The sequence below is a fragment of the Kogia breviceps genome, chromosome 8, assembly GCF_026419965.1.
Source record: "Kogia breviceps isolate mKogBre1 chromosome 8, mKogBre1 haplotype 1, whole genome shotgun sequence".
NCBI classification, from domain to species: Eukaryota; Metazoa; Chordata; class Mammalia; order Artiodactyla; family Physeteridae; genus Kogia; species Kogia breviceps.
Genome location: NC_081317.1, coordinates 17,861,202 through 17,883,010, shown reverse-complemented (window position 1 = coordinate 17,883,010; position 21,809 = coordinate 17,861,202). Strand labels below are relative to the sequence as shown.

General features: G+C 44.3%; 1 protein-coding gene across 2 annotated transcripts in view; it reads left to right on the top strand.

The window, feature by feature from the left end:
- Positions 1-21,809, top strand: part of PAPPA (pappalysin 1) — a 255,679-nt gene that overhangs the window by 70,141 nt on the left and 163,729 nt on the right. For both annotated transcript variants that reach the window (XM_059071226.2, XM_067040877.1), the window contains exons 6-7: positions 6,125-6,246; positions 13,886-14,384. In XM_059071226.2, the coding sequence (XP_058927209.1) occupies positions 6,125-6,246; positions 13,886-14,384 (621 nt within the window). The remainder of the gene's footprint in view (positions 1-6,124; positions 6,247-13,885; positions 14,385-21,809) is intronic.

Here is a 21,809-nt window from a genome sequence, read left to right as displayed (position 1 = left end):
TTTTGTATAGTTAGAATCTGTGCCTGTGCCTAGTGTTGTTCTATAGAACTGAAGGTAGAATTTTTAGAAGATCAGAGGATGGTAAACTGAGGCACAAGATACCTCAGTTCAGCTCCTGTCTGCTACTCACTAGGGGTATGGCCTTGGGCAAGTCACTTTCCCTCCCTGAGTCGTATTCTCAGCTGAAACGTGGGTCTAATGATGCCTCCATGGCCTGGAGGTGGAAACCTGCATCAAACGCTTTCTTGTGCTGCCTTTCAGCATTGGGACTCCCTGAGGAGCTCAAGCTTTAGGGGATTTTAAAGGGTCATGAAACGTACTGCGATGCTGACCTCTATTTTGGTTGGAACTTGGCTATAATTTAGGGTAGATTAGTATATTGCCCCCCTTCCAGCCCTTCTTGGGGATGTTTTATCCAATAATGATGATACAACACTGATGATGGTGGAAATAGCAACCAGCTAATGATTAATTATGACTCTGTGTCTGTGGCTGTCACCGTTTATCAAGTGCTTATTACTCTGCACCGGATTCTGTACTAAATGCTTTCTATACAGTCTCATTTAATCTTTCCAGTAATTCTATAAGAGGGGAATCAACTTCTGCATTTGCCAGATGAGGTAGGGACTGACGCACAAAGAGGTGGAGAGATTTGACCAAAAGCCCATAGCAGGTGCTGGGAGCTGGGCTTCGACTCACATTTTGCACTGTCTTATCTGAGGCTCTCATGTTCTTTCATTAAGTCTTTCCAAACCTTGAATTCTGAAGGAGGTGTTACCCCTCCCTCCCCTCAAAAAAGGCCACAGAATGTGGCAAGGAGCTCGTACAAGTATGGGTGTATACGTGTGTGTGTAAAAAATATATTAGATCATGGCATCACATTAAATTTGGGCTCCAATTTTCCACACTACTATCAGTCCCTGAATCTAGAACCTTCATTTGACAGCTGGGTGGGTGTGATCGCGGGGAAAGGAAATGTGCTCCCTAGGTCCTCTGTAGAAACCCCCCTTCCTCTTCCCCAGCCATCCTCACTGGGAGCTTAGAGCTGGGGTTGGGAAACCTCATGTGACACTTCAGAGCAGGCTTTCCAGCAGCCCATAGATTTATTTATTTTTTCTGTGGCAATGAGGAGTATCAGACTTTTGGTCAAGGCTTGGCCTCGATTCCACTTAAAAATGGAAGTTTTGTAAATGAAGCTTCCTGTGTATGTATTCAATTTGTATTTCATAAAGCAGTTTTTGTCCATTAAATAAATACCATCTGATTGTTGGAAACCTATTGGAGGGTTAATTGTTGTGTAATGAGATATGTCTCTATTACATAGTACCCTCAGCTTCAATCAATATGTTTTTAATAACCTATAGTCAGTTGGTACTTGAGGCTCATACAATAGCTATTCTGTTCAGTCTAAGATTTCACAAAGGAGTTATCATATGTTAAATTAAAACTGACATTTTAGAAACATGTCTAATTAGGGTTAACCAGCTATGTAGACCATAGTCTATGGCTAAAGGAAGTAGGTCAACAAGTTCAATAAATTGTTGTACAGGAATGGAACTATCACTCTCCCATACACACGGAGTTCATACCGGTGGAAATCGGCTTAGTACAAAGTGCACGAGCTTTAATGTTAAGTTGTCTGTGTTCAAGTCTCAGCTTCAGCACTCCCAGCCTATGGGACCTTGGGCAAGTCATCTCCCTTCTCTGATCCTCTCTGGCCCTCTGAGTCTTGTTCCATAAAAAGTGCTAAGCAGGGACTTCCCTGGTGGTGCAGTGGTTGGGAATCTGCCCTCCAATGCAGGGGACTCGTGTTCGATCCCTGGTCAGGGAACTAGATCCCACATGCACGCTGCAACTAAGGAGCACACATGCCGCAGCTAAGACCTGGTGCAACCAAGGTAAATTAAATAAATAAAAATTAAAAATAAATAACTTAAAAAAAAAAGTGCTAAGCATGCTCACTTCACCTGGCTTTTGTGGGGAATTCAACGAGATGACCTCTGCGCTACGCCTAGCACACACGCTCCGTGTTCAGGAAATACAAGCTCCCTTCTTGTACAGTTTTCCAGAGCTGTTGAGCTACTTGAATAGTTCTCTTTCCCTGCAGAATCTCTGGTGTTTTCCACTACATTCATCAATGCCAACCTCTCGCCCCTGGCCATCCTCATGTCCTCCTGCTGTCCCTCACATCTGTGGTCTAAGAGAATACAAGGGTTTTCCTTAAAAAAACATAGTCAGATCCTCCCACAGCCTGTGTCCTCACACATGGGCAACTGAATAAATAATTCAAGGCCACCCCTGGCTTTTTTAACTCCTTTATTTTTATCTGTCTTGCAAACATGTGTTGACTAGATGGTCGCATTTTTCTGAACAGTGGGCTGTGGTGTATTGGAAAGAATGCTGGACCGGGGACCAAGAGACCTGGGTCTGAAGTCTTTGCAACCTCATCCATTTCTTCTTCCTCTTCAGCCTCACTTTTCGGGTCTATAAGCTCAAGGGAATCTAGCCTTGCTCAACCACGGTTCCTTTTCCAAATCTCAGAACACAGAAAATGACTTGAGTAACTTTTTTCTCAGTTCTCCTAAGCATGCTACATAACTAGTACCATTTTAGATGCATAGGAGAGAGGTCAACTCATTATGTACAGTGGATGCCTTAGAGAAGCACTGTTCAGTTCTTCAGTGTCCAGTATGGTAGCCATTAGTCAACTGTGGCTGTGGAGCAATTGAAATGTGACGAGTTTAAATGAGGAACTGAAGTGACTTCTACATTTATTTAATTTTAATTCATTTCAATTTAAATAGCCACATGTGATTAGGGACTGCTGTATTAGCACAGATATGGAGCTTTAAACTTTGATTCTCATGGAACCTGGGTAAGAAGGATGATCTCTTCCAGTGTTAGCATCCTGTGTTTCTGTGATTTCAGTGTGTGTGTGTGTGTCTGTCTGTCTGTGTCGATACAGGTGCCCATTGAAATCAAAGAAATGCCAAAGATTAGAAACACATACTGTACACTCCCCGAACGTGGGTAGGCTACTGCCTGATTTTGGTAAAGCCCATTTTGACTCTATGACTTTCTGAGCTATGATTTCGGTGTGGTTCCTTTGTACTCAGGATTCTCGGTTTCCTTAACTACAAAGTGGGAACATCACCCACCATACTCAGGATCACCCACCTTTGCTATTTAGTTCCTGACTTTGCTTTTACTTGTGCCAATTTATTCATCGTTCAGACTGATCATTTTACAATGTGAATTAGGTCACGTCACCCATGCGTTATAACCCTCCAGTGGTTTCCCATTACTTTTTTTTTTTTTTTTTTTTTTTTTGCGGTACGCGGGCCTCTCACTGCTGCGGCCTCTCCCGTTGCGGAGCACAGGCTCCGGACGCGCAGGCTCAGCGGCCCAGCCGCTCCGCGGCACGTGGGATCCTCCCAGACCGGGGCACGAACCCGCGTCCCCTGCATCGGCAGGCGGATTCTCAACCACTGCGCCCCCAGGGAGGCCCTCCCATTACTTTTTATGTGTAGTCTAACAGGCAGTCTGCGGCACCTTCCGTGATCTGGCCCTTGCCTCTCTTAACTGCTCTTCCCTTCGTCTGTGACTCCTGCCACTCAGGTTTCTTTCAGGACCCCTATGGACCAAGCCCTTTTTTCTTGCTTAGGTCCTTTACATACCTTTAGATCGAACCTGGAATGCTTCACTCCCACTTTTTGTGTCATTCTTCACCATACCTTGACTAAGATCTTCTATGATTATGCCAGTCTACATAAGCCCAGCAGCCTCCACCCCATTACTCTCTCCTACATCACCTATCAACTTTCCTCCTAGAAATGATGAATCTGTACGTTTATATCTATTTATCTGTTTGTTTGGGGACCGTTGCCTCTGCTGGATGGAAAGCTCTTAGGAGGGCAGGTACCACACCAAACGTACGCACCCTTGGATGGTTAATGTCTGGCATTGCTGTACAGTGCTAACAACCAGAGGCTGTTCAATGAGTATCCACTGAATGAATAGATGAAATATTGACTGAACACATGAGCCAGTGATTGAACATGAGGGAATGCACTTGGTAGAGCTCTGTGTAAATTAGGTACATTTATTGTCAGGTGGATGATGGCTTATTCACTCATCAGAGTATTTATTGGGAACCTACGCTGTGTCAAGGACTCAGTGAAGTGCAGGTGACTATATGTGTATCATCTAAAACAAAGCGTCTAAAGAAGTAGAAAGGCTCAGTTACCATAAAGGTCGGTGCGACTCCTGATTCCGTACAAGGATGTTTGTAATCTCACTGTCGTCATAAAGCCAGTCCTGTGACTCTGAGTTGCTATGCATGGATTGTGGTCATTGCAATGGAACCAGAGTGGCGCTGAGCACCTCTCTCTCCACTCCTCCTCCCCTGCCTGCAAGCATATTTATACAATCATCATTATCGCTAGAACAGGAGTACTTTATACATACCGAAAATATATAGACAGGTCAGAAAACCAGAAGGAATAAAAGTAGGGAGGGAGGAGTCATCCTGTGTTCTACCACCTGGAAATTACTGCTGATAATATTTTGTTGCATTAAGATTATTAGAACAGCATTGAGATGCTGCTACAGATACAGTTTTGAATATGACTCTTTCACGTAACATGACAGCTAATGCATTCTTCCATAAAATTTAGTAAAATCTTTATAAGTATTTTTTATAAAAACTGCTCACCATTCTTCTGAGCAGGTTAACCTTAGGCCATTTAATCATTCTCCTATCACTGAATATTAGTGTGCTTATAACACTTCTACCTATGTATGGTTTCATATTTACAGTGATAAAGCTGAGGAGGCAGAATCTGCAATTTGAGGGTCTAGACTGGGTTAATCATGGGTCTTAGCAACATGTTGGAATGACTGGTATTCATCCATCCATCCATCCATCCATCCATTAAACTACATATGTTGACCACTAGGTAAGCAGATAATCAGGGACATGAAGTGTTCAGATTTAGGTTTGTGGTTGAGCTCCCTGGCAGCTGGGTGGAGGAGGAATAAGGACCACCAGCAGACTGTGAAGTTGACAATCATGTGAGCCCAGGGGCTGCGGAGGTTCCCTATGAAGCAAAAGCCCTAAGGCTTGAGATAGGGTTCCTCCACTCTATCTTTCAGGTAGCCAAAGTATAGTGATTCTTCTAGGAAAGAGGTATTGGAAGGACCATTGCATCTTGAGAAATAATGGGTTGGGCTATGACATTTCTTGACATTTTCCCTTTCCAGCACCTCTGTAGGAGGTGCTCAGATTTACAGAGTTTTGGGCTCGCTCACCCTTGTACATGAGGAGAGGGCTTATCCCCCTCCCTTCCCAGCAACTGTCTCCTAAACGGGAGCCAAGTCTGGAGAACAAGTAGGATCCCAGAGGCTGTTGTGGCTAAAGGGAGATTGAGTCCAGATACATAAGACACTAGATGATAGGGAAAGCCACCGTAATATTCTACTTCTGGGGCTGGGCTGGTCCCATTGAGGGATTGGCTTGCCCCTTGGAAAGCTGCTAAAACGAATTAGATGGCATGGTTAGGAAACCGTCTTTGACTGTAAAATCAAAGAGTGACTCATCCAGCCCCAGAATGTCAGGGCTAGAAGATTCTTTAGGCATCATCTAGTTCAGCCCACTCATTTTCAGGTGAAGGAGCTGAACCACGCCTTCTTCCTATTTAATACCTAGGATACTGGATGCTTTCTGCATGTGGTAGGTACCTGACAGATCCTGTTAAAAGAATAAAATTTGAGGTCCAATGGGGCAAAAGGTTTTCTCACAACCACACATCAGATCTTCAAGGGAACTTTAAATGATTGATGAAATGAAGATCAGTGCAGGTAGTAAGCTGATTCTGTTGATTCTGGGCTGCTTAGAATTAAAGTGTATCCCCCATCAGAACAGAAGCCACTTCGGCCCAAACAAGGCCCTCGTGGGCAATGGGGAAGAATTTCACTCATGGTCCTGTTCCGGAAGCTCTGGGAAAGACAGGGAAGATTGGAGAACATAGATTGGTTGTGACCGCCGCCTTTGGCTTAGTCAAGCCACGGACTCATTCAACTGTTCCTAAGTCGGTGCATTTTCCTTCTTTCCTTGGCCTCCTAGAGAATTGGGACCAGCATGTGACCTTTGCCTGGAAGGGAGAATCCTGGTGCAATATGCCTTCAACGCCTCCTCCCCGATGCCCTGTGGCCCATCAGGACACTGGAGTCCTCGGGAAGCAGAAGGTAAGCCAGCCTGGAAGCTCTTTTGCTGGTTGGATGTGCGAAGAACACTTTCGATGTAGCTGGAGTTTCATGATTTTAATGGTCTTTTTCATGTACTATCTCATTTGATCTGAAGGTCGCCCTACCAGGCCAGTATTTTTTTTTTTTTTTTGTCTTTTTTTTTTGCCTCAGCTTTATTGAGGTATAATTGACATATAACACTGTGTAAGTTTAAGGAGTGCAATGTGATGGTGTGATACATGTATGTATTTCAAAGTCACCACAGTAAGGTTAGTTAACACAGATGTCACCTCACACTTCTGTTGTTGTTTTTGTTTTTTTTTTTTTTTTTTTTGGTGAGAACATTTAAGATTTCCTCTCTAAGCAATTTTCAATACAGTATTGTTAACTATAGTCACCATGCTGTATATTAGAACTGCAGAATTTATTCATTGTATCAGGAGGAGTTTGTGCCCTTTCCCCTACATCAAGGCCGTTATTCACGCATTTGTTCAACACAAGTCTTTTGAGCACCTGCATTGTCCTAAGCATGTCATGCCACCTTACATACGAAGAACCAAATTCCCTGCGGTATTAAGTAAGTGCCCAAGGCCACACACCTGATAAGACACAGTATGTGTATGTTTATATATGCCCCAGAGCCTGACAGCCTGCGAGGGCATAAATAAACAAGGTCACATTAGAATCAATACACATCACTAGCCTTTGATTCTTCTACAGTTACTTCTGGGGTGCCCAGGGCCTTCTTACATGTGTCACAGCTCTTCCTCTCGGTTTCCTTCCATGAAACCTCCTTTTCGGGATCCATTTATCCGCCAGGCACTAGAAGGAAGCACCTCATGACTGCCACGGTTGCGGCTCCACCCATGACCAGACCTTCCCTGCACAGGCACGTCTCCCAGGCCTCCTCAGGAGCCAACAATCTCTGTGCTACCTTACAGTACAGCTCACTGCCCCTCAGTTTTCTAGAGAACTTAAGAAACTGCCTTTCACCCCTTGCTTTGTTGCACTGTCGCTTGGCCCTGAAGGAAGAGAGCTTGCAACTTAGAGAATCTCATGGAAGATTGCCTATTCCGTCTCCTCCTGCAGTGTCTCTTTCTTTGGGGCACAGGTCTGGTCCCTGAAGCCAGGCTGGCGGAGCTCCCGCATTCTTCCCTCAGTCCTCCGTCTCACCCTCCGGTGCCTTCAGAGACTTCCACTTAGAAGCCCCGTCTCTCTCCTTCATTCTGCTATGCAGGTCAGCTCCTGCCAGCTGTCTTTGGGTGGGGACCCCAGGCCACCAGAGGGAGCAGAATCTGACTCCTCGCTGAGGTTCAGTGAGAACTCCCCCGTCTCCCTTTATATTTTTAGAAAGAAGGTTGAAAAAGGAAAAAGCCAGAGATAGAATAAAGCAAGGGAGAGGGATCAGAGAGAAAAGCGAGGGAGAAAAATGACAGCGCTGTGCTCTGTTATCTTCTAAAATAGCTTAAAATAAAAAGGAGAGTCGAACTGGGGAACTCTAAACAAATTCATCCGGAATGTAAAGCCAGTGGGATGCCTGGGAGAAACCCTTAGCTCAGCCTCACAGAATCACAGGCTGTCAGACGTGGAAGGGACGCCTGGGGTCACCCAGCCCCAGCTCCCCCCACCCCCGCCCCGCCCCCACCCCCACCCCCACCCCGGGCAGGAATCCCCTGTGTGCCTTCCCTCACCGAGGCTCTCCCAGCACCAGCTCGTGTCTTTCCTTGGCCTTCCCACTCTAGCTCCATCTGTTAGAAAGTTCTTCCTGAAATCCGCAGCGGTAACGTTTTCACCCAAAGCGAACCCGCTTTGGGTTCTCACAGAAGAAGGTATGGGTCTCTTCCGTGCCAGGAGCGAACCCATCTCATCTCTGCCCACACTAGGGAACTCTGCTGGGCACACAGACTGGGCAGAGCTGACTGTCTAGTGGGGGAGTCAGATGAGCACGCGGGCGATCACCATCGGGTGCGATGAGGCTTGTGCTGCGTCGGGGACCTCACCCCGAACTGAGGCTCATGCCACCCAGCAGATGTTAACACACCAGTGAACAAGGTACATTTAAGAATGTGAGAGAAGTTGGCTATGTTTAGAGCACTGGTTTTTCTCAGTGCGATCTGGAGGCTTACGGGGTTCCTGAGACTTTGCAGTGTGTCCTCACAAAGTCCAAAGGTATTTTCATAATAATGCTCTGCCACTGTTGACCTTTTTCACGCTCCTTCTTTCCCGAGTGTACAGCGGAGCTTCCCGGCAGCTGCATGGCATGCGATGTTTTCCTGCTCTGATAGCTAATGGGCCACATACTTATGTGTTCTGGTGTTTTAACGTTTCTCAGTTTTAATCCACAATGTGGTAACGACTAATAGATGTAATGTACGCAAACAAACGCTCTTCGGTAATGGGGCGAGAACTTAAATGGGTCTGGAGTATGAAAAGGAAGGTGTGGGTGAGGGAGAGGTTGGACTGGGGTGATGTGTGTAATGTCCGGATGAGGATGGGATTGGATTATTCTGAGGGCAGTGAGGAGATGCCACGTGCCTTGGCAGGCGCCTGGAATGTGGTGAGGTGTGCTTGTTAGGAAGATCGTCTGGGCTGCTCTGTGACGAAGAGGTCAGGGGAGGTGTGGATGGGGGAAAGGGCGCACCCAGGTGACTGTTTCAGGAATCCAGCAGACAGATGGAGGTGGCCTGGATGAGGTCAATGGCAGTGATACTGGAGAAGAATCAATGGAATTGAGAGGGATTTGGGAGGAAGAAGTAGCAAGACTCTACCCTGAGACTTTTTTGGCTAAAATCGTCTTGGTTCGTTCTACCACTTGAACGGAAGAAATAATTTCCTGGTATCTCCCCACACCTCCATCCAGCCAGACTGTCAATTGGTTAGGTCTGTTCCTGGTTCATCCCCGACCCTCTTCGAGCATGATATGCAGAGTGGAGTCCCCCTGAAGTGCTGAACGCCCCCCTGTACCCTGAGCTGACTGAGGCCTCCAAGGAAACCCAGCAGCCCTGGGTTTTCCTTCAGGATATGCAAATTTAGTACAGGCAGGCCAGGAAAAGGCTCTGTTCTTTTTTTAGAGCATCCTATTACAGGCTCTGTGATCCATTTGGCTCAGACCCTTTTAATATTCTTAAAGAAATAAACTTTTCCATGAGCCAAACTCTGCAATTTATTTCTCAACTCATTTTCATCCTATTTATCTTTGCGTGTTTAAGTTTTTGGACTTCCCAAACGAACATAAAACTCCCCAGTCTGTGAGCGATGCCAGAGTATCTTTGGGGTTGGGGAAAGAGCATGGGTGTGGGGCGGATGGCGAGGATGGGATTTTGGTCTGAGTCTGGCCACCAGTGTGCTCTGTGCCCTTGAGTGAGTCACTTTGCTTCTCTGAAGATAGCATCTTATCCGTAGAGCAAACGTCCTTTCCAGCTGTGATATTTTGTTATCCGTAGAACAAACGTCCTTTCCAGCTGTGATATTTTAACTCCATATTAACATGATACTAACTCCATATTAACGTTATTATTAATGTTTTAACATTCTTTTAACTCCACATTAACATGATAGAAAATTCTTCATTGAACAGATATTTACTGCACATTCACTATGTTCCGCTAACTCCATTTCATGAACTTCAGGTAAATCACAGAGAGTCTTGCCTTTGGCCACAGAACACGGCTGTACCAAGAAGAAACCTATTTTCCCTTCTCTTGAGCAAAAACTATATTTCACAGATGAATATTTTCTGAGGTATTCAATACCATGATACGCTTGTAGCTCAGGAATTAGATAGCTAGATCTGATCGACTCAGATTTCGGTGAAGATCACTTATGCAAGCCTATAATACATTGCAACTCCTGGGTTTTCCATGAGAGATTACCACATGGCACTGGCTGTTTTCATTCTTACTTGTATGACTATTTTCCCGATCTTTCTGCCCAGACTATTTCAGGTGTGCTAAAGTATTCATCTAGAAAAAACCTGACACCAAGTTGTTATATTTGTGTCAACAGCTGCAGTGTATGTACACAAAGATATGTAATAGATGTCTGTACAGATCATCATAAATGTAAATTTAAATCAGCATAGGTATGTTTAAATATATTTCACATACATATATGGCCTCATCTCTAGTGGACAGCTTATATAAACATATAACTTTTCATTTTGTCAGCATATATACAAAAAGATGTGTATTGGTAATGAAGTAACAGTTCCTTTGTACTTTTCTTCCTTCCCCCTTCCTTTCTTCCTTCATCCCTTCCTTCCCTTCCCTTCCCTTCCCTTCCCTGCCCTGCCCTGCTCTGCCCTGCCCTGCCCTCCCCTCCCCTCCCCTCCCCTTCCCTTCCTTTCCTTCCCTTTACTTTTCTCAACCCTTCCCCCAGATTTATCACCACACATCCAATTAGTTTCCCAGCTGCATCCATTTTTCTTCCATAGGGACACTGATTTGTCCTCATCTCTGATGTTCCCTTTGTACAAGCAGCAGTTGTGTATTATCTGAATTAGTACAGCAGTTTCTCAACTCTTTTCACTGGGCTAGAAGCTCCATGAGGGCAGAGACCATGTCTGCAAAACCTGTTTTTCCAGGGACTGTAGCCTAACACTGGACACAGATTAGACAGTCAACAATTATTCCCTGGATGGATGGATGGAGAGTATCTGTGACTCTAAACGTTGGTTTTTCTGAAAGACAACTTTCATTTGCTTGCTTCAAATTCTTCAGGAGCTCCCCAGCTCTCTCAGCATAAAGTTCAGTTTCCTTAAAGTGATGTACAAGACCCTTCATAATCTGGGTTCGGCTTAGCATGCCAGCCTTACCACCACTTACTGCTTTGCCGTTGCACTCAAAACCACAGTCATCTTATTTCACATTCTCTCTCAACTGTTCTCTTTGCTTGGAATATCTCCCTTTCCCAAGCTTTCCCTTGTTAATTCTTCTTTATGTTTCAAAACAGAGCTAATGTACTTGTGAATATGTCCCTCTATGAAATATCTCATCCCATTTGAGTATTACAGCACCCCTGTCAGATAGGCATCATTAGAGTAGATGATACAGTGAGCAAATGTATAGTTGATATTTTAACCCATCTTTCATTCCTTCAAAGCTTGGCATGATCCCTGGACCAACAGTATCATACAGTGTTCTACTCCCCACCAAGGAATTACTTAACCATCTCAGGCTCTGTTTCCTCTTCCGTAAAATGAGTTTCATAAGACCAACGTCATAGACTTATGGCCACAGGATGAAAAGAGCTGAGGCGTGTAACGTGCCTGGCACAGTGCCCAGCACACAGAGAATGGTCAGTGCGTGAAGCCTGGTATTATTATTAAAGGGGTTGCTGCTTTTTTGACGGCTTGGACTCAGTGCCCCTTGAGGCCCTTTTGTACATCTAAAAGTTGGTCTCTGATGATAACCAGATAAGCACACACTTTGCAAATATGTCTCGTCTATTTACTTACTTGAGCATAGTGACCAGTCTCACTTTCTTGTCCTTTGGAAAGCATTTGGTCCCTCTGTTGATTAACAGTAAACCAGGGATGAAAGCATGAGCCAAAGAGATTTGTCATCTTTGCTCTCCTGTGGCTCCCTACCACTGACAGTCATTTTCTCCGAGGAAGGGAGAACGATCGCTCCATTCCTTGACAGTTCCAGGAGAGCCCGAGCCCATGGTGGAAGGTGGGAGAATGTTCACCTGGCACCCGCCATGGCACAGCAGGCTCTAACACTCCATGGAGCCTTCACTTCCTTTTTTAGCTCCATATTTGAACAAGATAGAAGATTCTTCACTTAACAAATATTTGTTGAATGTCCACTGTGTTCACCATTTATGTGCCAGGCACTGTATTAAAGACTGAATACGGTATTGAGTGAAACAGAGCTACGAAACAGAGACAAAAATGACAACTACCTTACAGGATTTTGGTTAGAATCAGATAAATACATTAACGGCTAGGGAATGTGCTCTGTATGTACTAAAACGCTGCCCTCAATAAAGCTTTTTGAATGAATAAGTGATACATGAGTACCAACAACCCACAGAGTCAAAAGAATCAGGAACTCTTTGGGTTGGAGAATCGCTAAGAAGAAAGGCTTCAGCCTAGGCAGGGAGTCTTGTTTGTGCCTTTGACTTAAACAACCTGTCTCTTCTATCCAGCATTTGCTGCAAGTAATAAATGAACCTGGCCAAGGAGAGGTGGAGGGAATCTTGTAGTTACATCCATCTCTTCTTGTTCTGATGTGTTATATCTAAAAAGTCTTTTGAATTTTCCTTGTTCTCCGCCCCCCAGCCCCCTTGCTCCCATCTCTTTTTCTCTTCTCTTTTCCATCTCCACTGGACATCTTCTCTCTTCTCCCTTGGCTGGGCAGAGGCAAGGAGATTGGAGGCATTTAGAGCTTTCACTGGAATGGCTTTTCCACCCAAAATGGCTTTCTAGTTTTCATACTGTGGTGATTCCTATTATGCTGTCACATTATCAAAACCTTTTCGGACAAAGATTGATTTTTTTTCCCTTTTGCTTTAGATATGTCCAGCATCTCCACCCCCCGTCAACCACTGATGCTAAAGAATGTGGCTGATAGGACAACCTGAGATCCTTCATCCTACCCTCCCCAGCTGATGTGTATCTCTTGCTAGATACCCTTAAATAAATTAGAGCCAATCACCGCATTGAGTCCTGATTACTTTTCTCAGCAGTGCAAAGGAGAGCTCTCTGAGGGTCTAGGACTAATGATCTCAGCAGAGAAAAATTCAGAAGTCGCTGCAGGCTGAGATCAGTGGGGATGAGGCATCGTCCCCCTGGGGAAAGAGTAGAAGAATCTCTCCTTCCTCTCCCCCCTCCTAACCATCCCTCCCCTTCCTGAGTCAGACTGGACAGAGCTCAGAGAAGCTCAGTGGTATGGAATGACCTCATGTGGAGAAGGGGAGGAAAAGAGATAAGATGGCTCCAGGGCTGTCTTCCAGCTCTGTCATTCATGGTTCTAGACAGTTTCCTCCCAGAATACTCAGCACAAGGGGCAGAAGCTATCGTTTACTTACCTCCTCTTCACTGGAGGTTTCTGGCCCTTCTGTCATTCCAAGCAGGTTGTACCAAAGGCAGTGCCACAGGGATGCTAATTTATTTTAGTGGCTCTTGCATTCCGTCTGGAGAACAATGAGGAACTTCGGGGACGAGAGACAAAACTAGGCTCCACTGCTGACTGTTACACTTCAAGCTGTGAGACTCTGGTTAGTTCACTCCACATTTCTGAGCCTTAGTTGCCTCATCTCAGAAATGAGTCCTTGCAAGAATTAAACAGGTTCAGAGGCCATAGTGAATGTTTAGCAAACGTGCGTTCCTTCTTTCTTTCCGTCTGAGGCAGAAAAGCCTACAAGTAATAAGTGAGGCGGGACAGTTGGGGCACCGACACAATCATATGACACTTATGTGAACGTAGTTTTGACCAGCTGTCTGGTGATTCGTCCAGATCTGTGTCGCAGGTGTGCGGATGAGCTGGGTGCTATGCACACAGCAGATTCACCAAGACACTGAGAACCTTCCCTCTTTTTACCCTCTCTGTGAGTTCTAGTCGGGCCAGTGTCACCTGAGGTCTGCAGAAAACTCTGAGGACTTTCCAGAACTCATGCCCTCATCTCTTGTCCACAGGTCATCCAGATGTTGAACAACCCTGTAAGTCCAGCGTCCGCACCTGGAGCCCAAATTCAGCTGTCAACCCACACACAGTCCCTCCAGCCTGCCCTGAGCCACAAGGCTGCTACCTTGAACTGGAATTCCACTACCCCTTGGTCCCTGAGTCTTTGACCATCTGGGTGACCTTTGTCTCCACTGACTGGGACTCCAGTGGGGCTGTCAATGACATCAAACTGTTGACTGTTAGCGGGAAAAACATCTCCCTGGGCCCTCAGAACGTCTTCTGCGATGTCCCACTAACCATCAAACTCCAGGATGTGAGCGAGAAGGTGTATGGCATCCAGATCTACACGTTGGATGAGCACTTGGAGATAGACGCGGCCATGTTGACCTCTGTTGCAGACAGCCCTCCCTGCCTGGAGTGCAAGCCCTTGCAGTACAAGGTGGTCCGGGATCCTCCTCTCCAGGTGGACGTGGCCTCCACCCTACACTTCAGTAGAAGATTCACAGACATGTGAGTGCGCTCTCTGGATCAAGTGGGTGGGCTGTAGAGGGACATAAGGAGGGGCAGAGAGGCCTGCACTGGGAGGAGGTTCATCACAGCCAGACTCACTTCTAGGGATTTGTAACCTGGTTTGGGGTGTGGAATTGTCTTAACAAGGCAGAGTTGATATGGTGGGAAGAACAATGGACAAAGCACCAGAAGTCCTGAATCTTGGTGGCAGCCCTAACATGTAACTCGAAGCTTCTCTGAACTCTCTGCAGCTTAGCTTTCCCAACAGTAAAAGGAAGGAGGCTGGATGAGAGTAGCAATGAGAAAGTCATGTATTACTAATGAAAGTACAAGAACCGAAGTTTGCTAATGATTTCCCTCTTATATTAAATTGAAGAGTATTCATGCATTGTGATTGCTTTTCCAGTGGGTGAGAAGGGAGTGAAGTTATAGCAGGTTGGCTGGGAATTGGGCATGTTCCTGGCTATTTGCATGAGAATATTGCTGGAAGGTGAACATAACCAGTAACAGTCCTTGTTTTCCAGTGTGGAAGAGAGGCTCATACCCATGGGATCCTTAGGAGCCTTTGCAGCTCTAGGTCTCCATGATTCTTTTCGGGTATTCATTGCTTTTTTTTTTTTTTTCCGGTACGTGGGCCTCTCACTGCTGTGGCCTCTCCCGGTGCGGAGCACAGGCTCAGCGGCCATGGCTCACGGGCCCAGCCGCTCCACGGCACGTGGGATCCTCCCAGACCGGGGCACGAACCCGTGTCCCCTGCATCGGCAGGCGGACTCTCAACCACTGCGCCACCAGGGAAGCCCGTACTCATTGCTTTGATGTGAGATACTGTTTGTCCTTAATATTCCTTTCTCAGCCCACCTCTTCCTCAAATATCCTGAGGATTTATGTTTTATGAGAGGGGCTGCCTTACTTTGAAGTCACTAGTGCTTTTCCTATATGCCAGACAACAGGCTAAGGTCTTTGCATCTTTTACTTATTTCATCCTCCTCACGACCACAGCCCTAGTCTCCTTCTCATTTTACAAAGAAGGAAACTGTAGCTTAGAGGTATGAAGTCACTTGTCCAAGATCACATACTTAGGAAGTGGTGAGGTCAGGATTGGAATTCATCCTGACTCCTAAGCCAGTGTACTTAACCACTGTTCAATTAAAGACGTGATTCCAATTTCTGCTTTAATCTAACAAGTGAGGGAGCCTTAGCTACACCTGATTTGGGTACCAAGAGTCTATGAAGTCAACCAGCAAACCCTGGTTGAACCTCTTCTATGTAGAAGTGACATGGGTGGGGAACACTTAGAGTATTGAAAAGAACAATAGCTCGAGAGTCGGACACCTTGTGTCTAGCCCCAGCCAGTCCACTTACTAATGTTAGATAAATCAGTCAATCTCTTTGAGCTTTGATTTCCTCTTCTGTGTGATGAAAATGTTGAAGTCGATGGTTTCTATGGGCCTTTTGTGGCACTTTCTTTGGTTCTAAGATGATACAAGACACAATCTCTGCTTTGTCTACTTGAAAATATTTGCTAAGCCAAATATTATTCATAGAAACCAAGTTCTGGAGGAAAGTTTTAATCTTTTTAAAAGACAGAACCACTTTCAAACACTTTACCAGCACTTCCTTTTACAATGCTGGCAATTAAGGTGCACATCGCAAGCAAACCCTAACCCATTCATTGACTAAGAGATGAAAAACATCTGTTTAAGAGCTCAGAGGGAGCACTTGGTTTGTGTTTGAGAATGTGCTTAAAAGATCATCTTGCCTTGAAAATATTCTGTAACCCTGTCTCTTTCATCTCCTCACTTGTCTAGAATGGTAAAGTTCTATAAATATGCATCCACTTAACATTTCTGTATAAAACAATGAGGTGAAGAAATAATAGATGTCTTAAAACCTCAGCTTAAACACAGCTTTTTTTTTTTTTTTTTTTTTTTTTTTTTTTTTTTTTTTTTTTGCCGTGAGTTGTGAGCCTGTGAGAGCTGACACAGGTTGATATGTGTGGAATTGTGGAAATTAAACTGAAGAAGGAAAAACACCCTGAATTCTGTTCTCAGCTCAGTCACTAACTTGTTGTGCATTCTTAGGCTCGTCACTTACTCTGTCCGGTGCTCAGAGGCCTTAAATCTATAAGGAGGAAGTTGTACAACACACTAGTGGTTCCCGAAGTCAGTTGCATGTTACAAAAATGGGGGGCATTTTAAAATCACCTCCAGCTCACTTGCATTCCCGCCTCCTTCCTCCTCCTGGCCCTGCCCCAGGGATTGATCGAATCGGTAAGGAAGATAAGGCCTAACCATTAGGACTTTAAAATCTCACTGGATGATTCTGACATGCAGCCAAGTTTAAGAACCACTGCACTAAATCAGGCTCTCACAGTGTGGCCCCGGGCTGGCACCTCTGAGAATTTAGAAAGGCCATGTGCTTAGGCCCCAGCCCAGACAACTGAATCAGAAACTCTGAGTGCAGGACCTCTCCAGATGATTCTGATGGTGGTTGAAGTTTAACAGTTACTGCTCTAAATGATCTCTAAGGCCCAGGACTCTCCAAGGTCTCTTTACTCACTATGAGTGACTGACTACTCATTCACTTTACTAGTTTGTATTGAGAGCATTCTGCGTGCCAGAGTCTGTGCCGAGAGCTGTAGATTTCAGGGATGACTCAGCCCTTGCCCCTTTCCTGTAGACACTCACACTTTAGTGCTGAAGACCTTGACCACTTGGCAAAAATGCCAATTCCTATGCCAGTTTGCTTCCAGAACCACCACTGTTCAGGTCTACATTGTGTACCATTTGTTCTTTCTTTCTCAACAAATGTTTCTTTGGTCACCACTGTGTGGCAGGCACAAGGTCTAGACTGAGGCCTTCATTGACCTTCCTCTTTGTCTTTCTTGAGTCCCAAGGAATTTATTGGAGACCTGGGCTGGGCCAGGCTCCACTTCCTGACTTGAAAGTTCTCTGAGACTCTGAAAAAATAAAACATCATTCCAAGTCAACCTATCATTTCAGCTCCTTTATCTCTTGGTAATTCGAGTTCTAAACTCCAACACAAATACCTCTTTGTGTGTGTGTGTGTGTGTGTGTGTGTGTGTGTGTGCGTGTGTGTGTGTGTATTTTACTGCTCTCACATTTTTTCCATATCAAATAAATTGGCTCTTAGACAAGTTCTATATAAAGACTGTTTTGGAGAAAAAGAGGAGAGAGAAAAAAAATGCTTTCTTTTTCTTCCCTGACTCAACCCATTACATGATCCCCTTTGACCTTTGTCTTCATTTTTTCTCTCAACAAAAATATTTATTCTTTCTGTTATCTATACTGGAGATAGTTTCCCAAGGTATGACATTGATGAAGGGAGAGGCTTCTGTGCTTACCCAATGGATGCTTCTCGTAGACTGATTGCTTTTGGCCGGTACAAGGGAAAAATGGGGACTGTCTTCCTCTAAGTGGAAGCCTCTGCATTGAGTGAGGACTGACACTGACAGAGGAAAACGGAACCAGTGCTGACTCTGCTTCTAACTCACTGTGTGACACGAAGACACATTGCATCACCTTTTGGGGCTTTATTTTTTCTATCTGTAAAATGAGGGGACAACATATGAAGCTTTTCTCTGTGGATAGTTGTTCTTAGGTGACTTTTTTTTTTTTTTTTTTTTTTTTTGTAGTGAAGGGGACTCAGCAGAGATTGTTTATCTCTGAATCAGTACCTAGCGTGGACCTCACCGGTTCTGGATGGCCTAGTGAAAGGTGTAGTTTGTGAATAATGATGATAACGATAATAATAACAATACCAATAACCATTTGCTGAACATTGACTCTGTTTTAAGTGCCTGACACATATTTCTGAGGCAGGTGAAGCTCAGAGAAAAAGCCGAAGGTCAGAAGAGTGACTTATCCAACCTAATACAGCTGGTAGTGGCAGAGCCAGGTTTAAAACCCAGGTCTAATTCCAAATTCCACCTTCTCAACCACAATACCATACCACCTCCTGCTGTAATAATGCGAAGGCAGAATTTTAGAGCTCAGACATGCATCCAAGCTGGCCACAGTTCAAGATACAGGAGGTAGAAGGCAGGATTACAACTCACAGGCCACCAACCCACAATCCATTCCTGAGACCCACTCCTGGAAGTCCAGCAACATGAGGTACATGGCCAGGTCTTTTTGTGTCTGGCTGGGAAGAAGGAGGAAGGATCTTTCTGTTTCTAAACTTGACTGCCAAGTGCTTCCGCATTGGGCACCATGCTTCTTGGGTCTGTATGGAATCTCCAGATTTCTCAAGGAAGTAAGGACTCTGGATAAAACTAAGCCCTTTTTTTTTTTTTGGCTTAAAGGAAGTGAGATATAAAGCAAACCAGGAACAGTAATAGCAGCTCACTTTCAATTTTCATCTGTCCGTCTATCCGTCGTTGATTCATTCAGCAAATATTTACTGGATGTCTATTACACACTATGCACATGTTAGGAAATGATGATTATACAGTGGTGCCAGGACAGGCATGGAGTCTGCCCATATGGTGTGCCCTCTCTTTGGGAAGAGAGGGAGTCAGGAAAGCAGTAGCACTGCAGTATAGTAAGTGCCCTGATGGAGAAAACAGAAGCAGAAAGTCAGTGGTTTCTAACCCAAACTTGGAAGAATTGAGCAGTAATTGAGGAATGTAATCTCCTTGAGGACTGGATTTTTGCTGGTTTACCTGCTGGTGCAGTCCCAGTGCCTAGAACAATTCCAGGCACAAAGTAGGCACTCAGTGAATATTTTTGAATGGCTCTTGAGTATAGAATGGGAAGGAGTTTAGCAGTTGAAGAGAAATGGAGAAGCGGTAATTTACTAAGTACCTCCTATGTGTCAGATGCTTAACTAACGGCTTTATTTAAGTAATCTCATTTGACTTCATCTGTACAACGACTCTGCAGTGTAGGTGGTCCTATCACCAAATTACAGATAAGAACCTGAAACTCAGAGATTACACAGCTATCAAACTGTGTAACTATAACTGGGGTTTGCTCATAGATCCATCAACTCCAAAGCTAGTGCTCTTATTCATTCTCTAGTTGAACAACTATGTTTGTGTTGCCTACTTTGTCTGTGCCTCTCTGTTCTTAGAATTGTTGATTTAGAGCTAGACATATTCTTAGAAGTCATCTCTCCCAATGAGCTCCTCTGTGTGTCCCAATGAATTAATCTATTGATTCTTCTTTCACATTCAGACCTGTTAAGCTGCCAACATAATCTCTATTTCACCTCACCTCCTCGGTATTCTCAATATAAGTCTTGGGGTAAATGAATAAGCATAAAGGAAGGACATATTCATATGATCAGGGTGGAAATTGTTGCGAATATGAGTCCACATTTAATGAATCAAATCTCAAATCTCGTCCTCTGGATTCCACATACTCAGAACTCCCATCAATCAGCTCAAAAACTTTCTAGTTCACTCATCAGTTCATTTTCTCAGTGAATATTTGTTGATTTCCACCATGAACCCAAGTACTTCCAAGGCACTAGCGATGCAGTAGTGAACAGAGCAGAGAAGGTCCTTGCTCTCATTGATCCCTGTGATGTAGTTGGAAGAGACAAACCAGAAAACACTACATAATATCTCAACTGGGTAGGATTTAGGAATTTTAGATAGGTGCTCAGGAAAGGCCTCTGTGATGAGGTGACATTTTGACAGAGACTGGAAGAGTCTCCTAGTGACTCATAATAAAGGCTGGGTGACCTGCCATCATTGAGATCCTAGCCTGTTTGGAACATAGATGTCTTATAACGTGATCCTTGGTCCTTGATCACCGTTTGGCTTATCTTAGATTTAACTGTGCCTGCGTTTTTTTCTCTCACCTGGTTCAGATTCTTAAATACAAAATTTAACATTCTCATTCGTAACAGAGTCAAGGGTCCATGAAAACTTGTCAGGTAAATGAGTGAAGAGTGAGTCAGCAGTAGAACCTCTCAGAAAAAGGGTCTCTTGCTTCCACATCTTAGCCGTAGTATTGACACATGATGCCATAGTAAGCCTCAGAGGGTTGGGAAAGGTTAGACCAAATCGGGGTCACCTGAAGCACAGGTGTCTCCTTTGTGCTGTTTCTGTGGCTCTCAAGGTGAGTCACCATTTCACTTCTTGTCACAGCCACATTTCTTTTCCTGGTTCCTTCTGTATGTCACCTAGTCATGCATTCTTTGTTCTTGTATGTATTCATTTTTTTGTTCATGCATCAACCAAATAGTGAAAATCTAATTTAATCATATTCAGTGATACTTTCTTTATTTCACAGATATTTACTAGGTGTCTGTTCTGTGCCATGCTCTGTGCTGGAACTAGAGATCCCTAGTCTCATGAGCACACAGTTTAAAGGGGGAAACGGGCAAAGGAATCAGGTGATTATACTGCAGCATGAAAAGTGTATGGTGTGAGGATCATAGGAAGGGTCTGTAAAACACAAGAAGGGTATCTAACCCAGCTTGAGATGGTTTAGGAAGGTTTCTTGGAAGAAGTCATGTCTAAACTGAGACCTGAAGGATGAATAAAAGTTGATCATTGAAGAAGTTTGCCATAAGATGGATGGTTGAAACCAAGTGGACGCTTAGCAAAAATTAATAAATGAATGAATGCATAAACAAAAGAATGAATGAAAGAACGAATGAACCAACCTACTCTACTTCATGGCAGAAGAGCATGTTCAGTCTCAGATTGAATGTAGAAATGTAGTAATCTGAGCTATCTATCTACTTTGGTCCTTAAATCTACTTCATTCCTTTTAACTGCTATATAACATTCCACAGTAGGAATGTGCTGCAGGTTATTTAGGTGTATCCATGGTCATGACTACTCAACGAAATGGAAGTGCTTTGTCTTTGCCCATTTGATGGGTAAAACATGACTTCTCATTGGTGTTCTTGTGATTGAGCATCATGAATGAGCATCTTTTCAACTATTGACTGGCTATTTACATTCCCTCTTCTGTTACTTGTCTATTCATATCTATAAGTGGTGTCTGGTTGTTAATCTTTTCACACCTCAGTTTTCCCATCTGCTAAATTGAGATTTTAATGTCAGCCCTCCTGCATATCCATCAGCGTTACTGGAATCTAGGGTAAAACTGGTAGTCAAGAGGGAACTAGCATTTATGAAGAAGTTACTCTTCGTAATCATTTATTCATTGATATATTTCTCAAACGTTCCTTGGATGGGAACCATGCCACCTTCTGAAGATACAATGGTTACCAAAAACCAACCCAGTTTCTGACCTCAGTGGAGTGTAAATTTAATCACTGTGTTAGCCACCATCACTTATGCAGGTAGCATTTCCTACTAGCCATACTAGCATCCCTACTGCTAATAATTACCATGTAGTAAATACTTCATATATGCTCAGTATTTTTATAAGCCTGCCAATGAGGTGCAGTTATCAGTTTGCTTTATTTTTAGATGGGGAA